We start from the raw sequence: 18,854 nt of genomic DNA, 5'->3' as shown, positions 1-18,854 counted from the left end.
GGACCAGGTTGTTGGTTCTGTACCATTCAACTAGATGTTTCACCTCCTCTCTGTAGTCCATGTCGTTGCTAAATGGTAGTACCCGAATAAGTTTTTCAAATTGTTTTAGTCGGGGTCCACGTCCACGGGCTCCACATGACTCCAAGTGAGTAGTCAACAGTAGTTTTTGCTTTTGTTTGGTTATTGTGTACTTTTGTATACTATTGACTTTGTTTTAAACAAACAACCATATGTAATAATATATGTAATAAAGACTGATTTTAAATGTTTTTTTCTATTGTTAAACTGTAAATAGCACTCACAATATCATATATTGAAATGATGTGATCAGTATTGAAATCTGCACCATAAAACCCTGATCAGAACATCCCTATTTGTTTACCTGCGACACATGATGCATGAACGGACTGGGAAATTCTTTCAAATAAGATACATGGAAGATAAAAAAATTAAATGGATGTAATTTTAAACACATTTGTTTGGTTTGGGAGAAACCCAGAAGAACATCTAATATACTTTAAAAGTATTGTTGAGTGGGTCAGAGCTTCTTCTCAAAAGTCATCGAACAATCACAAGATGATGCAATAAAGAAGTGATGAAGATGTGCAATTTCAGACTTAGATACAATTTTGTTCAAAATTCTGACCTATTGACTGCACCTATGTTTAGATATGAATGAATTAACTTCATGTACACCCATTTGTACTTGAATCACATCACCATTTTGTAATATGTGTTGTTAGTATTTGGCAGACAAGGGAGTCTAAAAATATTCAACATTTACTTTTAGAGTGTGGATGTTGGACTCTGTAGTTGCTGCGACATGCTCTAGTGCCCACAATGCATTGTGGCCATCTTTGTGCTTCTTAAATCAACATGTCGACTCAGCTGTGAGTTTGTAGGTCAATGAACAAACACATTGTTGCCACGGTGACCAATTTTGGCTGGCCCGCTTGTTCTTACCCTGCAAAGTTTGGACTGACCAATTTGCTCACTTCTTGTCAATCACAAAACACACTTGAAACAAATAAATCATCTTGAATTATTTAATTCTTCTCAAAACTGAACTTCAAAGTCTCTCACAAGCCAAATTCTGACTTCTTATAAATTAGAAAATCAAATTCCAGTTTCAAACACTACAGTCAATCATTTTGTGTCCATTGACCATTTGAAATTCAACCTAGCAGAGATACTTTGACACAAAGTAGAAAAAAAATGTAATAATGTTATCATTGTCATCAGGTTGTCAGTCTCGTACTTTTTTATTCCTTCTTTGTTTCCAATGTGGAAAGGAGTCAAAGAAAAAAATGTCCAGCCAAGATAAATATTTGAATTTGCTCAAATTGAACATTTGAGCTGCGAAGTTCTGATTTTTTTTTCATGAACATCCACACTGCTCCACAATCATGTTCTGTACGTCTTTTTTGACAATCTTCTGCTGGTCGTCATAGTACAACATGGACATTGCCCGCAGTTGCGTGGGAACGCAGCACGACTTGATGTTCTGGAACTGCCCATAGCCCCTCATGCGGTACTGGTTGATGATGGCGGAGTGGAAGGAGCCGCCGATACTTGCCATGTGGTTGGGACAGTTTCCCTCACAATAGTTGGCATGGTAACCAGATGGAGCGATAATCCAGTCACTCCAACCGATATCCTTAAAACTCACGTAAAACTGTTGTTTGCAGCACGTGCTGGTTCTGCCGTCACACTCCAAACTCCGAGGGATGCGGCGATGTGCGACATCCTCTCTGGCTCGTAACGCTATCATGAGAAATGGCCGGTGGGATTGTTCTTTAGTTTGCTCGTCGACCGGAGGCGGTAGAACCAGCACGGCACCGACTTCAGCGCATAGTAGGCAGGACAGCCGTAGGCGAAGTCGACTGTCTCCTCGGTCTAGTGCGGACTGAACAGAACGCGGGATGGCAAGAGTGTGCCAGCCGCTGCGACGCGTGTCCACCATTTTCTCTGAAATAGACGTATCCTGCTCCGTCTGATGAAGTTGAAGCTTCACTTTGCCTTTGGCCCGATTTCCTTTGGACAACTTAAGGAAGATCCAAACGTTTGCTTGCTCCACCACCACTGCTCTGTTTCCTTCTTTGGAAAGCTGGAAGTTCAAGGTCCCCACATAGTTTTCTGATGCAAAAAACACAGCGACAGGTAGCATATTAGCAACATTTAGCCTTAATTAATGGAGTACTTCGACAACAAGAGAATAACACACACATGTATCCACAAAGAATATACGCCACACACACATACCCCATTCCCCATCCAATGCCCTTGATTTGAATCCCTTAGGGGTGATGGACAGCTGGGCAGCACCTGCCACTGTAGCCCGCACTCCCTCCCCTCTGTTGCAAGTTTTGAGATGTATGTTGTAATATGTATATGTGCTTTGCTATGGAGGGTTTTTTCCCACTCTAGACTGGGCCCCCTTAGGAGCCCAGTCTAGATGGTATTTTTTTACTCATCGTACCCCCAGCGTTGACCTTTTTCCCATCTTTTACGGGGCGTCTTATGGCGACACATCAGCGTTCCTGTTCTGTAACCCTGTACACTGTTTGTTTGTCTAATCTTAAACAGGTTTGTGCTGAAGACAAAGTTTCGTTGTACTTGTGCAATGACAATAAAGACCTACCTACCTACCTACCTACCTATAGGCAGATATGCCAGAAGAGAGAAAATATGTGCACTTACCCGGCTCTGCAAAGGTGATGATCTCGGATGGCGTCGGGGCTTCGGCGTCCCCATCTTCGCCTTGGATGTCCACGCTGCCGTCGCTGGCCACGCGGCCAACGTGCAACTTCTTGATGGCGTTCAGAAGAGACGCCCGAGGAACCGGCTGGGTCAGGTTGGGTCGTGCGCTCAGGTGCAGCATGTTGAGAATGTGACGCTTAACCGCATCCACCAGGTCGCTCGGCCCGCCAAAAGAAGAGCTGTTCTTCCTTACTTGGGCCAGAGTGCAAGACGGACAGTCAGAGGACACCGCCCCCTGATGGACACCCGGAGGCACTTCTGACCGCGGAACCAGAGATCCGGCCAAAGAAGAATCCACCATGATGGTCAGAGTGAAAAGTGCAGTGAGAAGAGAAGCTGAAGACATGATGATCTGCTGCAGTCCAACAGGTCCTCCAGACTTGTCACTGCTCCTGAAGTCTACAGTCTCCTGGGTATTGATGATGTGCTCCCATCCAGGTCACGTCTCTCTGTGTAGGGATGGTTCAGCGTTGAGCCTCAAGCTGAGGTTCTATGTCAAGTCTGGTTCTTGTCTCCTCTTTGGGTCTTGTGTGCCTATCAGCTCGGATTTGCTAATTATACTTGTGCCTGTGTTTGATCCCGCCCTCCATCCCTGAGGAATTTCCCTGTGAGTCAGTGACATCACACACGCGTTCTCCTCAATGAATGTCACGACAGAGGAGGAGGACCACGATGTGTCCCTGATTCATTCATGCCACACACACGCACACACACACAGTCATGAGTCAGAGCATCATCATCAACACCTCACGTGGAGGAGAGATTCCGTCGGTGTGAGATGAATTTTTAGAAAGAAAAGTTGTAGCAGATGGATCACAGAAACACACACACACCTTCTACTGGTGGGATTCAAGTGTTACATCACAGAGCTTCACCTCATCCTCATGTTTGACTCAAAGACTTGTGAGTTGGACTAAAATGCATCGCTGCTGGCAAAGAAAGTTGATTGATCAACAAGAACAACAATACAATATTTTAAGCCTCTCCTGGTGCTAATATGGTTGTCAAACTCTAACTGTACTGCAGTCTTCTTGGTCTCCCATTTGAGTGATTTTCAGAAAGTTGTGGCAAAAGGTGCATATACCATATTGTTGATAACCGTAGTAAAACTGCAGATGGTTAGTATGGTAGCCATTTTTGTGTTATTTATAATTCTGTAGTCTTGCATATATTACCAACAAGCTGAATGGGTCAAAACACGCTGAGGCCCTCTACAAGAAGGGACAGAACCGCCTCTACTTCCTCAGGAGGCTAGGATCCTTCAATGTCTCTACAAAGATGTTGAAGATGCTCTACGAGTCGGTGGTGGCGAGCGCTTTCTTGTATGCTGTGGCCTGCTGGGGCAGCGGGCCGAGAGTGAGGGACTTAGGGAATTAGTGATTCCTAAAGCCCAAAAAAAGTCTGCGGGCTATAGAGCGTTTTCCGTTCGGGCTCCAGTACTCTGGAATGCCCTCCCGGTAACAGTTCGAGATGCTACCTCAGTAGAAGCATTTAAGTCTCACCTTAAAACTCATTTGTATACTCTAGCCTTTAAATAGACCTCCTTTTTAGACTAGTTGATCTGCCGCTTCTTTTCTTTTTCTCCTATGCCCCCCCCCCTCCCTTGTGGAGGGGGTCCAGTCCGATGACCATGGATGAAGTACTGGCTGTCCAGAGTCGAGACCCAGGATGGACCGCTCGTCGGGACACAGGATGGACCGCTTGTCGGGACCCAGGATGGACCGCTCGCCTGTGTATCGGTTGGGGACGTGTCTGCGCTGCTGGTCCGCCTCCGCTTGGGATGGTTTCCTGTGGACGGGAGTCTCGCTGCTGTCTTGGATCCGCTTTTGAACTGAACTCTCGTGGCTGTGTTGGAGCCAGTATGGATTGAACTTTCACAGTATCATGTTAGACCCGCTCGACATCCATTGCTTTCGGTCTGCTAGAGGGGGGAGGGTTGCCCACATTTGAGGTCCTCTCCAAGGTTTCTCATAGTCATCATTGTCACTGGCGTCCCACTGGGTGTGAGTTTTCCTTGCCCTTATGTGGGTTCTTCCGAGGATGTCGTAGTCGTAGTGGTTTGTACAGTCCTTTGAGACATTTGTGATTTAGGGCTATATAAATAAACATTGATTGATTGATTGAGGGACGCAAACAGACCGGACATGTTGGTAGAGAAGGCCAGTAACGTGGTGGGAGTGGAGCTGGACTCTCTGGCGGTGGTGTCAGAGAGGAGAAGTCTAGCAAAACTCCTAGCCATTATGGAAAACACCTCCCACCCATTACACTCGGACCTTGCGGAGAGAATGAGCACGTTCAGTGGAAGGCTCAGACTCCCAAAATGTAACACGGAACGACACAAGAGGTCCTTCATACCAACAGCCATCAGACTGTATAATGCATATGTTCCTTCTTCACTGCACTTAAATGTAGAATATATGTAGAATATATTTATATTATTCATATATCATATATTAAATGTATAATATATGTCATATGTTATTTATAATTATTATTGTTTATTGTGAGCGAACTGTGGTGCTGAATTTCCCCCAGGGATCAATAAAGTACTTTCTATTCTATTCCATTCTATTGTATTCTATATTATTAAGTTAAATCAATTATTTATTATTCACAGCGGGAATAAGGAGCAAGGGTGAAGTGTCTTGCTCAAGGACACAACAGACGTGACTCGTTTGGTAGAAGGTGGGGATTAAACCAGGATTGATTGATTGATTGATACTTTTATTAGTAGATTGCACAGTACAGTACATATTCCGTACAATTGACCACTAAATGGTAACACCCGAAGAAGTTTTTCAACTTGTTTAAGTCGGGGTCCACGTTAATCAATTCATGGTACAAACATATACTATCAGCATAATACAGTCATCACACAGGTTAATCATCAGAGTTGAATTATATACATTATTTACAATCCGGGGGGGTTGGATGAGGAGATTTGGTTGATATCAGTAATTCAGTCATCAACAATTGCATCAACAGAGAAATGGACATTGAAACAGTGTAGGTCTTACTTGGTATATGTACAGCGAGCAGAGAACATAGTGAGTTCAGATAGCATAAGAACAAGTAAATACATTAGAAGTACATTTGATTATTTACATTAGGTTATTTACAATCCGGGGAGATGAGATGTGAATGGAGGAGGGTATTAGTAAAGAGTTGAAGTTGCCTGGAGGTGTTTTAGAGCGGTTTTGAAGGAGGATAAAGATGCACTTAGTTTTACACCTGTTGGGAGTGCATTCCACATTGATGTGGCATAGAAAGAGAATGAGTTAAGACCTTTGTTAGATCGGAATCTGGGTTTAATGTGGTTTGTGGAGCTCCCCCTGGTGTTGTGGTTATGGCGGTCATTTACATTAAGGAAGTAGATAGAACCCTCGAGTTGCTGGCATGGCACCCACTTCACCACGCCGTCCCTTGTGGTGGTGTTTGTTGAATACTTGGGCCTACTGTGCTAATATACTTTAATCTTGCTCATTATGGTTGTGGCTCCCATTTGTGTGTTATTTACATTTCTCTAGTACTGCATATATTCCATTCATCCATTTTCTACCGGTTATTCCATTTGGTGTCGCGGGGGGTGCTGGTGCCTATCTCAGCTACAATCGAGCGGAAGGCGGCGTACACCCTGGACAAGTCGTCATCTCATCCTAGGGCCAACACAGATAGAAAGACAACATTCACACTCACATTCACACACTAGAGCCAATTTAGTGTTGCCAAAGTTAAATTATTTATTTTTGAGTTGCCATGAAAATATGTTTTGATTGATGGCAAGTTAATTTATTTAAATTCTGTCATTGACAGCACCTATGACGAGAGCTAAAGGGGTGCACAGGTGAAGTTAATTGGACAAAAAAATGGTGGGTTGAGAGACTGGCGGTGAAAACCGTTTTTGACCACTTCTTACGCAACACTTGAGCCTTAGTTTTTTGTTTATAGCTTTCTATGTAGTTCAACTAGGTTTTGTTCACTTTGGATGTACTGTTGAAAAGAAGACCTTTTTGCAAATAAAGCTTTTTTTTGAGAGACTTAAGTGGAGTCGGAAGTGCGTTTGAAAGTGCACCAACTGTCCTGGCTCAGCCCACGGCCTTCGGTTTAGAACTTGGGAAAGCTTGGAAAGGCCGAAACAGTTAGTATTACGGTTTTGAATTAAAATGATCGAAAAATTATGATTGATGACTGCACTTTGATAAACTCATGGACTGACTGGCGCCAGCTCCCTAGTTTATATGCTAACATTAAAACAAGAGACATTAACGTCTTTCCCCTCTAAAAAAATGACATACTCCAATGGCCAGTCTAAACTTATACAAGCAAATTGCTGTCTGCAAAACTAAGATAGTCAATTGTGCACACTGAACATCCAAGCTGTGCTCTCTTCAAGGACTGCAGAACAGAGTAGGATGCCACAAAGCCCACCAGAAATTACAAATCGTAATAACAGACTTTATTCGTCACGCACTTTTCATTTAAATAAATCTTTAAGTACGACAGTACAAACAATATTTAAAACAATAAAAGCTTAGTTATTAAAACAGATAAAATACAAAGATTAAAACACTATTAATGAAGAATTAGAAACACAAAACATGCAAACTCGTGGGGTTTTTCTATTATTTCTATTATTATATTAAAAAAGGAATAACCTGGTCAAAAAAATCAACATTCAACAATACCGAGATAATAATGATAACTGCAATAACTTTGTTCACAATAACAAAGTTATTAAATTTTAATATTGTTACACCCCTAATCGTGTAATAACTTCTGATTTTATGAATTTTTCATCAATGTTTAAGTGTTCCTTGTACCTTCACCTCTAGAAACACATGATCGCAAAACATAATAATTGAAAAACAAATACTGCATTGATTAGTCCCTCTAGGGTTTCGCAGGCTTTTTCTGTGATTGTTGTGGCCTAAAATACCTGAATTTGTGGCAGCTTTTTCAGAAATTTGCAACAATTTGCGACTTATTTTTATTCAATAATATTTAATCAACTTGTGATTTTATGAATTTGTTATCAATCCTTTAAGAAATATTGCAACTTTGCTTGAAAAGCACAGGATTTCAACAACAATTAGAAAAAAAATGCTGTATTGATGTTTTACTTGCTTTATATCACACGGACTCATAAGCAAGGACTATAGATTGATGTAAAAGCATGTATCCGAGAGCTCATTGTCAAATTACTGTACTGTTGAATTAATTATGACTGATAATTATCATAAATATAAACACCACAAATGGCTCAGACTTCTGTTGTCATTTTTCAATAAAATCATTTATGATACACAGCACTAGCATGTTCGATAGAAAAGTAGTTTTTACTGAATTTGACCAAAAAATATTCAACAAATTAGTAAAGCAACGGACAGAGCTCATGCGCCTGCTAATAACCAGACAATACATACAAAATGCAACAGGTGTCTTTATCCGTATGCATAATTAATGAAAACAGACAAGTGTGCAAAGGCAATGCTGTTTTTGGATAACAACAGAATAACTTAAGAAATCATTAATAGCGAAATGAAGAAGTGCAAACAGCCTGGGTCGGCTCACAACATCATAACTTCAAAAATATAATGAATAATTACAATGTAGTGTACACACACTAAAGATTCGGATCACAAGACCAAAGCTGGGGAACAATCGTCCGTACAAGATAGGGAAGAAGTGGGGGCCAAGGGAGAGGGAGAAAAATTAAGGGAACTAGGTTGGAATCCCAGACTCCGCTGACTCATAAATAACATATTTTTCTTTTTGTTCTCTTTTCCTTTCCTGCAACAACTGTGATGTGTTACATGTGCATCATGGATTTTTACTGATAATAATGCCAATTGTTTTAAACTGGTAATCAAGTGGTAATATATGTATATTTTTCTCTAGTGTAAAATATATATTTGATTTATTTGACTGTGCATGCAGCTCTATATAAATATACTGCATGTATATTGTATACCATTGCATACTATTTTATACTGTATGATAGGGGTTCCAAAAATAGATTTTGAAATGAATCATGATACTTATTTGTAAACATCAGCCACAACGACAACTCTTGCTGACCTACTGCCCACGGTAATGGCACCATTCCCAAAGTATGTGGGCTCTATTGATAACCTCACTAACAACTTTAACGACGCCCTGCGCGAAACCATTGATAACATAGCACCGCTAAAGTTAAAAAAGGCTCCAAAAAAGCGCACCCCGTGGTTTACAGAAGAAACTAGAGCTCAGAAATTATTATGTAGAAAGCTGGAACGCAAATGGCGCACGACTAAACTTGAGGTGCTCCATCAAGCATTTAGTGATGGTTTAATAACTTATAAACGCATGCTTACCTTAGCTAAAGCTAATTATTACTCAAATCTCATCCACCGTAATAAAAACGATCCTAAATTTTTGTTTAGTACGGTAGCATCGCTAACCCAACAAGGGACTCCTTCCAGTAGCTCCACCCACTCAGCTGATGACTTTATGCAATTCTTTAGTAAGAAAATTGAAGTCATTAGAAAGGAGATTAAAGACAATGCGTCCCAGTTACAACGGGGTTCTATTAACACTGACACGATTGTATATACGGCGGATACTGCCCTCCAAAATAGTTTCTCTCGTTTTGAGGAAATAACATTAGAGGAATTGTTACAACGTGTAAATGGAATAAAACAAACAACATGTTTACTTGACCCTCTTCCTGGGAAACTGATCAAGGAGCTCTTTGTATTATTAGGTCCATCAGTGCTAAATATTATAAACTTATCACTTTCCTCGGGCACTGTTCCCCTAGCATTCAAAAAAGCGGTTATTCATCCTCTTCTTAAAAGACCTAACCTCGATCCTGACCTCATGGTAAACTACCGACCGGTGTCTCACCTTCCCTTTATTTCAAAAATCCTCGAAAAAATTGTTGCGGAGCAGTTAAATGAACACTTAGCGTCTAACAATCTATGTGAAACCTTTCAATCCGGTTTCAGGTCAAATCACTCGACGGAGACAGCCCTCGCAAAAATGACTAATGATCTATTGCTAACGATGGATTCTGATGCGTCATCTATGTTGCTGCTCCTCGATCTTAGCGCTGCTTTCGATACCGTCGATCATAATATTTTATTAGAACGTATCAAAACACGAATTGGTATGTCCGACTTAGCCCTGTCTTGGTTTAACTCTTATCTTACTGATAGGATGCAGTGTGTCTCCCATAACAATGTGACCTCGGACTACGTTAAGGTAACGTGTGGAGTTCCCCAGGGTTCGGTCCTTGGCCCTGCACTCTTCAGCATCTACATGCTGCCGCTAGGTGACATCATACGCAAATACGGTGTTAGCTTTCACTGTTATGCTGATGACACCCAACTCTGCATGCCCCTAAAGCTGACCAACACGCCGGATTGTAGTCAGCTGGAGGCGTGTCTTAATGAAATTAAACAATGGATGTCCGCTAACTTTTTGCAACTCAACGCCAAAAAAACGGAAATGCTGATTATCGGTCCTGCTAGACACCGAACTCTATTTAATAATACAACTCTAACATTTGACAACCAAACAATTAAACAAGGCGACACGGTAAAGAATCTGGGTATTATCTTCGACCCAACTCTCTCCTTTGAGGCACACATTAAAAGCGTTACTAAAACGGCCTTCTTTCATCTCCGTAATATCGCTAAAATTCGCTCCATTCTGTCCACTAAAGACGCTGAGATCATTATCCATGCGTTTGTTACGTCTCGCCTCGACTACTGTAACGTATTATTTTCGGGTCTCCCCATGTCTAGCATTAAAAGATTACAGTTGGTACAAAATGCGGCTGCTAGACTTTTGACAAGAACAAGAAAGTTTGATCACATTACGCCTGTACTGGCTCACCTGCACTGGCTTCCTGTGCACTTAAGATGTGACTTTAAGGTTTTACTACTTACGTATAAAATACTACACGGTCTAGCTCCATCCTATCTTGCCGATTGTATTGTACCATATGTCCCGGCAAGAAATCTGCGTTCAAAGGACTCCGGCTTGTTAGTGATTCCCAAAGCCCAAAAAAAGTCTGCGGGCTATAGAGCGTTTTCCGTTCGGGCTCCAGTACTCTGGAATGCCCTCCCGGTAACAGTTCGAGATGCCACCTCAGTAGAAGCATTTAAGTCTCACCTTAAAACTCATTTGTATACTGTAGCCTTTAAATAGACTCCCTTTTTAGACCAGTTGATCTGCTGTTTCTTTTCTTTTTCTTCTATGTCCCACTCTCCCCTGTGGAGGGGGTCCAGTCCGATCCGGTGGCCATGTACTGCTTGCCTGTGTATCGGCTGGGGACATCTCTGCGCTGCTGATCCGCCTCCGCTTGGGATGGTTTCCTGCTGGCTCCGCTGTGAACGGGACTCTCGCTGCTGTGTTGGATCCGCTTTGGACTGGACTCTCGCGACTGTGTTGGATCCATTGTGGATTGAACTTTCACAGTATCATGTTAGACCCGCTCGACATCCATTGCTTTCCTCCTCTCTAAGGTTCTCATAGTCATCATTGTCACAGATGTCCCACTGGATCATTACTGTCACCGATGTCCCACTGGGTGTGAGTTTTCCTTGCCCTTATGTGGGCCTACCGAGGATGTCGTGGTGGTTTGTGCAGCCCTTTGAGACACTAGTGATTTAGGGCTATAAAAGTAAACATTGATTGATTGATTGATTCTTAATAGGTTAAAAAAAAAGATAACAAAAAACATGTTGTTTCATTTTTATTTTTTTAAATCTGTCCTATCCACCCACTCAGGCAAATCGTATTCTTGATGTAGATGCCCATATCTGCTGTACAGATTTACTTTAGAAAAGTGTGGGATACTTCTCTTGTTGCCTTATTTGTATTTGATTTGTTACATGTTTGGGTAGAATATTATTAAACAAAACCAGTTTTATTTTGAGTAACGTAGAAATTCATGAGAGACGATTTAAGGAGGAATGTAGCTAATCATAGAACTGGCACCAAATGTTATTAAAAAAAGTATTCATTTTGAATTGAGAATCGATTCTGAATCGAAACGTTAACCACATGTATCGAATCGAATTGTGTGGTGCCCAAAGATGCACACACCTACTGTATGAAGACATCGTCACTTGTTTTTTTTAGTTTATTTTCAATCAACAAACTCAAAAACATATATCAGTCCTGAAACCGTGTATTGCAAACAGAAAAGAAAAATAGTGAAGCACAATGTTTTGTTGCACGTACAAAAAATAACACAAAACACAAACTATATACACTTATATACAACATCCAGTAAGATATGCAAAGTAAATATACAAAAATCTAGCTATTTCCAAAGAACAAATTAAATTACACACTATTTAAAACCAGAGACAGCCAAGGATGGACTACAGCATGGTAAGTACTGTAAGTCAGTGGTTCTCAAATGGGGGTACGCGTACCCCTGGGGGTACTTGAAGGTATGCCAAGGGGTACGTAAGATTTTAAAAAATATTCTAAAAATAGCAACAATTCAAAAATCCTTTATAAATAAATTTATTGAATAATACTTCAACAAAATACGAATGTAAGTTTATAAACTGTGAAAAGAAATACAACAATGCAATATTCAGTGTTGACAGCTAGATTGTTTGTGGACATGTTCCATAAATACTGATGTTAAAGATTTCCTTTTTTGTGAAGAAATTTTTAGAATTAAGTTAATGAATCCAGATTAATCTCTTTCACAATCCCCAAAGAGGGCACTTTAAGTTGATGATTACTTCTATGTGTAGAAATCTTTATTTATAATTGAATCACTTGTTTATTTTTCAACAAGTTTTTAGTTATTTTTATATCTTTTTTCCAAATAGTTCAAGGAAGACCACTACAAAAGAGCAATATTTTACACTTTTATACAATTTAATAAATCAGAAACATAATGCTGTATTTTACTTTTTTATCTCTTTTTCTCACCAAAAATGCTTTGCTCTGCAGGGCGTTTGGATTAAAAATTTGTTCACAGGGGGTACATCACTGAAAGAAGGTTGAGACCCACTGCTGTAAGTGATACCAAAAATGGATTGAATGCCTACTAACCCCAGTCCACTTGAACAGTAGACTGGACTGGAAGGACAACAGCAAAGCTGTATACAAGAAGGGCATGAGCAGACTCATTTTCCCGAGGAAGCTTAGGTCTTTCAACGTGTGCAGCAAGCTGTTGGAGATCTTTTTTCAGTCTTTTGTGGCCAGTGCCCTGTACTTTGCTGTAGTTTGTTGGGGGAGCGGCACCAGCAAAATGGACTCAAAACGTATTAACAAACTGATACGGAAAGCCCGCCAAACTATTGGCACGCAGTTGGAGGCGTTTGCGTCAGTGAAGGACAGGAGGACACTGGACAAACTGTTGGCCATCATGGTCAATCCTGCCAACCCACTCCACCAGACAATTGAGGGACAGCGTTCATTCTCCAACAGGCTCCTTCAGCTTCGTTCCCACAGTGTTCGATTCAAGAATGCCTTCATTCCGCACTCCATCCAGCTGTATAACCACTTGCCATACAGCAAAACATGATATGTGATACCTGACCGCTTCAATGTTAGCTACCTCTCTACATTTTTAATGAATATTTTCTGCTGGATCTACTCTCTATTTTCTGCTACCCTTTTTGTTTTGTTGCAGCTGTTACATATACTGTAATATTCTACAAACCCTGCTTCCATATTTCCCATTGGGAAATTGTGTTAGATGTAAATATAAACGGAATACAATGATTTGCAAATCCTTTTCAACCCATATTCAGTTGAATATGCTACAAAGACAACATATTTGATGTTCAAACTGATCGACTTTTTTTTTTTTTTGCAAATAATCATTAACTTTAGAATTTGATGCCGGCAACACGTGACAAAGAAGTTGGGAAAGGTGGCAATAAATGCTGATAAAGTTAAGGAATACTCATCAAACACTTATTTGGAACATCCCATAGGTTTGCAGGCTAATTGGGAACAGGTGGGTGCCATGATTGGGTATAAAACAGCTTCCCAAAAAATTCTCAGTCTTTCACAAGAAAGGATGGGGCGAGGTACACCCCTTTGTCCACAACTGCGTGAGCAAATAGTCAAACAGTTTAAGAACAACGTTTCTCAAAGTGCAAATGCAAGAAATTTAGGGATTTCAACATCTACAGTCCATAGTATCATCAAAAGGTTCAGAGAATCAAGAGAAATCACTCCACGTAAGCGGCATGGCCGGAAACCAACATTGAATGACCGTGACCTTCGATCCCTCAGACGGCACTGTATCTAAAACCGACATCAATCTCTAAAGGATATCACCACATGGGCTCAGGAACACTTCAGAAAACCACTGTCACTAAATACGGTTCGTTGCTACATCTGTAAGTGCAAGTTAAAGCTCTACTATGCAAAGCAAAAGCCATTTATCAACAACATCCAGAAATGCCACCGGCTTCTCTAGGCCTGAGATCATCTAGGATGGACTGATGCAAAGTGGAAAAGTGTTCTGTGGTCTGACGAGTCCACATTTCAAAAAGTTTTTGGAAATATTCGACATTGTGTCATCCGGACCAAAGGGGAAGCGAACCATCCAGACTGTTATCAATGCAAAGTTCAAAAGCCAGCATCTGTGATGGTATGGGGGTGCATTACTGCCCAAGGCATGGGTAACTTACACATCTGTGAAGGCACCATTAATGCTGAAAGGTACATACAGGTTTTGGAACAACATATGCTGCCATCTAAGCGCCGTCTTTTTCATGGATGCCCCTGCCTATTTCAGCAAGACAATGCTAAGCCACATTCAGCACGTGTTACAACAGCGTGGCTTCATAAAAAATAGTGTGGGTACTTTCCTGGCCCGCCTGCAGTCCAGACCTGTCTCCCATCGAAAATGTGTGGCGCATTATGAAGCGTAAAATACGACAGCAGAGACCCCAGACTGTTGAACGACTGAAGCTCTACATAATACAAGAATGGGAAAGAATTCCACTTTCCAAGCTTCAACAATTAGTTTCCTCAGTTCCCAAACGTTTTATGAGTGTTTTTAAAAGAAAAGGTGATGTAACACAATGGTAAACATGCCCTTTCCCAACTACTTTGGCACGTGTTGCAGCCATGAAATCCTAAATTAATTATTATTTGCAAAAAAAAAAATTACGTTTCCGAGTTTGAACATCAAATATATTGTCGTTGTAGTGCATTCGATTGAATATGAGTTGAAAAGGATTTGCAAATCATTGTATTCTGTTTATATTTACATCTAACACAAGTTCCCAACTCATATGAAAACGGGGTTTGTACATGGTAATTGTTATTTGTTGTATATTGTAAAATATAATATATCAGTATGTATCATTTACTGTGTATATAATTTTTAAATATTACATATATTATATCTTATATTGCTACTGTAGTACATTTTTTGTCTACTTTATACCTGCATTTTCCTTTCTATCCTTACCCTTTCCATCCCTTGTAACTGCGCTACTGTGTGAAACAATTTCCCTTGTGGATCAATAAAGTTTGTCTAAGTCTAAGTCTTAAGTAGCGCCGTGCCTGATCGTTACACTTTGCTGTTCCTTCTTCAAGAAATCAAGTTTTGATTAGACGATTGACATGTGCATTAGATTGCTGCTCAAAGATTGCGCAAAAGTCTTTGAGTAAAACTTTTCCACATTTGCCATTGATGTCATCAATGGCAAACAATGTCACAAATTGGGCAAATTCCAAATGGCTCGTTTGGAGAAGGTATAAAGGATGGCAAGACTGAATTATAGATATCTCCGACATGCCTCCATCCATCCATCCATCCATTTTCTACCGCTTATTCCCTTTCGGGGTGGCGGGGGGCGCTGGCGCCTATCTCAGCTACAATCGGGCGGAAGGCAGGGTACACCCTGGACAAGTCGCCACCTCAACGCAGATGCCTCCATGGTTTGATTTCAAATTTTCTGGGCTTACGGAGATCCCGAATACACCAAAATTAATAAAGTAAAAAACGTTGTTTTTTCATAATAGGTCCCTTCAAGGCAGAGGTCTCATACACAATTAAATTGGGGGCCACTGGAGGTGGAGCCTGGGTGAGGCTGGGCTATGTGACTAAATTTGCTAACTAACCACTTCCACCAGCAGCTATAGTAGGGACCCAATACAACAGGAGCACTCTACTGTTTTAAGGACCTAAACTTAAAAATATTTTTTTATGAAATTTTAGTCTCTCCCAATTTTTTAACATCACCAGGCTGGGTTTAGCCCACAAGCCGCTAATTAAAGAGCATCTTACAATATGTCCCCAGTATCATGCAGTGTATGTTTATTGTTGTTCATCCATCCATCCATTTTCTACTGCTTGTCCCTTTTAAGGTCGCAGGGGGTGCTGGAGCCTATCTCAGCTACAATCGGGCGAAAGGCAGGTTACACCCAGGACAAGTTTCCATCTCATCACAGGCCTATTGTTGTTTATTTAATGTTTATTGTTATTGTTAATAGCAACTGCACAACTTTGTGGTCGGATTCATGCACTGCAGGTAACTCAATTAGCAAGTCAGTTTCATTGTCATGCTACATATAAATTGGTAGATGGGACAAACATCACCCTGACCCCCAGAACTTTCTTTCAACAATATGACAACATTTCACAAACAAAACAAACACCATCTTTCAAAATGGTAAAAAAAAAAAAAAACGAACACAAAATAAACACAATCTTTGATAAAAATGTTCTGAATATGTACTTAAAAATATATTCACTAGATTTTTCAAACAATAATCAAGCGATTATACCTACCAGAAAGAAAGGTAAGAGAAACAAAATGAATAAAAATAAATATTTGCAAGGGACAACACTTGAAAATAAAATAAAACAAACAAAAATGATTACACAGTATACTTCTTTTTGAATTTGTCTTTTTTTGTTATTGTTTCTTATAACGTTTTCAAGAACGTGGGAAGTTGTAATGGCATTTCTGTCTGTCTTTATCGGCATTGGTAAGTTGTGATTTTTTTGTAATTTTCAGAATAAAACAAAAAATATGTTTTAAATGGGCATTGCTCTGGATTTGTGAATATATAATTGTACTAGTAGACATACATTTTTAACAGCATTCTCCAAGTATCTAAGATATTCACATTGCAGACATTTTTAAATTTTTTAAAAAGCAAGACATTTATCCATCCATCCATTTCTACCGCTTATTCCCTTTCGGGGTCGCGGGGGGCGCTGGCGCCTATCTCAGCTACAAGACATTTATTATAAGTAAATGGGAAAAACTTCAAATAGAACCAGCTGGGTCTTTTTTGTCGCCCTCTGCTGGAGTTCGGCCAACATTGCATGTTTCAGACTTGAAATGTTTGAGGTATTATTGTAGGTAAGCGTCCTAATATAAAATGACGATAACGCAAGTTTTCTGATAATATTTACTTAATTCGGTATTTAAACTAAATTCAATTAAAATATTACAAAATAAAATGTTGATTTTTTTTACACTCTTGTAATTACCTCAACCAAAAACAGGTGCACACGTGAGGAAGCTCGCTATTATTTATTTACAATGGAAATTGTATTTATTCTTAACAAGATATACAAATGATACCTCCTGTAGCCATTGGATTTATATGCGATTATTCCCATTTAATATTCGCCAAAAACACCAGACTATGGCGTGTGTGGCGGCGTTAGGCTCCGCCCCCTTTGCTTGCGCACGCTCGCTCCGGCTCACGCACACACGCGCGCCCCTCCCCCTCCCCGCTCGTGTCGGTGTTAATCCGCGTCTGTCAGTGCGGCGTCATGGCGGATATCAAAACGGGAATCTTCGCCAAAAATGTGCAGAAGAGGCTGAACAGGGCGCAGGAGAAGGTAAGGAGGAGGTGGAGGTGGAGGAGGAGGTGATGGAGGAGATGAAGGTGATGAAGAGGAGATGACGGTGACGTCCTTGCAGGCCGCTGCCGCTCTCAAATGTCACCGACGTCGATGTGTGTGTGACGTCAGTGTCGGGCGAAAAACAACCAGCTCTGATATCGATTTACTGATGGTTTGTTTAATTTGCTGATTTGATACGCGGATTACGTAACAGCCAGCATGATTTGTTGGGCTTCTGGCGCTGTGACGTCATTTCTGACGCTAGCTCAACCACGTTCAGAATATTTCTGTGTACAGTGAAGAATATTAGGACTTCTATAGGGATTGTGCTAATGATAATGTTGAAAATACACAATTCAAGACATAATGCAGCAGCAAAGTCTACTTTTTCTATGGAGGAATTGCAATATAAGTAAATATATATTTTTACTTCTGAACACAATTTTAAAGGCCTACTGACCCCCACTAATACTGACCACACAGTCTGATAGTTTATATATAAATGATGAAATATTAACATTGCAACACATGCCAATACGGCCTTTTTAGTTTACTAAATTACAATTTTAAATTTCCCGCGGAGTTTCCTGTTGAAAACGTCGCGTAATGATGACGCGTGTTTGTGACGTTATTGGTTGGAGGGGACATATTAGCCCAGCACTAATCACGGCTAAAAGTCGTCTCTTTTCATCGCATAATTACACAGTATTTTGGACATCTTTGTTGCTGCATCTTTTGCAATTTGTTCAATTAATAATGGAGAAGTCAAAGTAGAAAGGTGGAGTTGGGAAGCTTTTAGCCTTTAGCCACACAAACACACGGTGTTTCCTTGTTTAAAATTCCCGGAGGTGAAGCTTTACTATGGATCAGAGCGGTCAAGCGAACATGGATCACGACTACATGTCAACCGGCAGTTTTCGATGAGAAAATTGTGGAAATAAGTCGCCTCTTACCAGAGATCAGCGGAGCCAGCGTCCTGCAGCTGCCGTGACTTCTCTCAGAGACTCTGGCGTCAAAACACTCGTGGCCACACCCCTCGGACTTTTAGGTACTCTTTAACTCACTAAAAACCTACAACACAATAGGCAGATAAGGGATTTCCCAGAATTATCCTAGTAAATGTGTCCAAAAACATCCGAATCGCTCTCACTTGCCCTCTGCTTTTTTTTTTTTAACTGTTTCTTTCTTTTTTTAGGCCTTCACTCTAAATTTCCTCATCCACAAATCTTTCATCCTTGCTCAAATTAAT

The 18,854-nt window shown here is 40.5% G+C and overlaps 2 protein-coding genes across 4 annotated transcripts in view; one reads left to right on the top strand and one right to left on the bottom strand.

Annotated features, from left to right (window-relative positions):
- Nucleotides 1-1,163: 1,163 nt before the first annotated feature.
- On the bottom strand, nucleotides 1,164-3,320 carry inhbab (inhibin subunit beta Ab). The gene is made up of 2 exons (XM_061921129.1): nucleotides 2,701-3,320; nucleotides 1,164-2,136 (listed from the first exon to the last, which is right to left on the bottom strand). The coding sequence occupies exons 1-2, from the start codon at nucleotides 3,104-3,106 to the stop codon at nucleotides 1,379-1,381; spliced, it is 1,164 nt and encodes a 387-aa protein (XP_061777113.1). The 5' UTR covers nucleotides 3,107-3,320; the 3' UTR covers nucleotides 1,164-1,378.
- A 14,129-nt stretch (nucleotides 3,321-17,449) lies between these two features.
- Nucleotides 17,450-18,854, top strand: part of amph (amphiphysin) — a 42,120-nt gene continuing 40,715 nt past the window's right edge. For 2 of the 3 annotated variants that reach the window (XM_061920579.1, XM_061920578.1), the window contains exon 1: nucleotides 17,450-17,602. In XM_061920579.1, the coding sequence (XP_061776563.1) occupies nucleotides 17,534-17,602 (69 nt within the window). In that variant the 5' untranslated portion in view covers nucleotides 17,450-17,533. The remainder of the gene's footprint in view (nucleotides 17,603-18,854) is intronic. The other variant, XM_061920580.1, reaches the window with a different exon arrangement.

The sequence above is a fragment of the Nerophis ophidion genome, linkage group LG14 (genome assembly GCF_033978795.1).
Source record: "Nerophis ophidion isolate RoL-2023_Sa linkage group LG14, RoL_Noph_v1.0, whole genome shotgun sequence".
In the NCBI taxonomy this organism is placed as follows: Eukaryota; Metazoa; Chordata; class Actinopteri; order Syngnathiformes; family Syngnathidae; genus Nerophis; species Nerophis ophidion.
The sequence above is the reverse complement of the archived record's forward strand: the minus strand, read 5'-3'. Positions and strand labels throughout refer to the sequence as shown.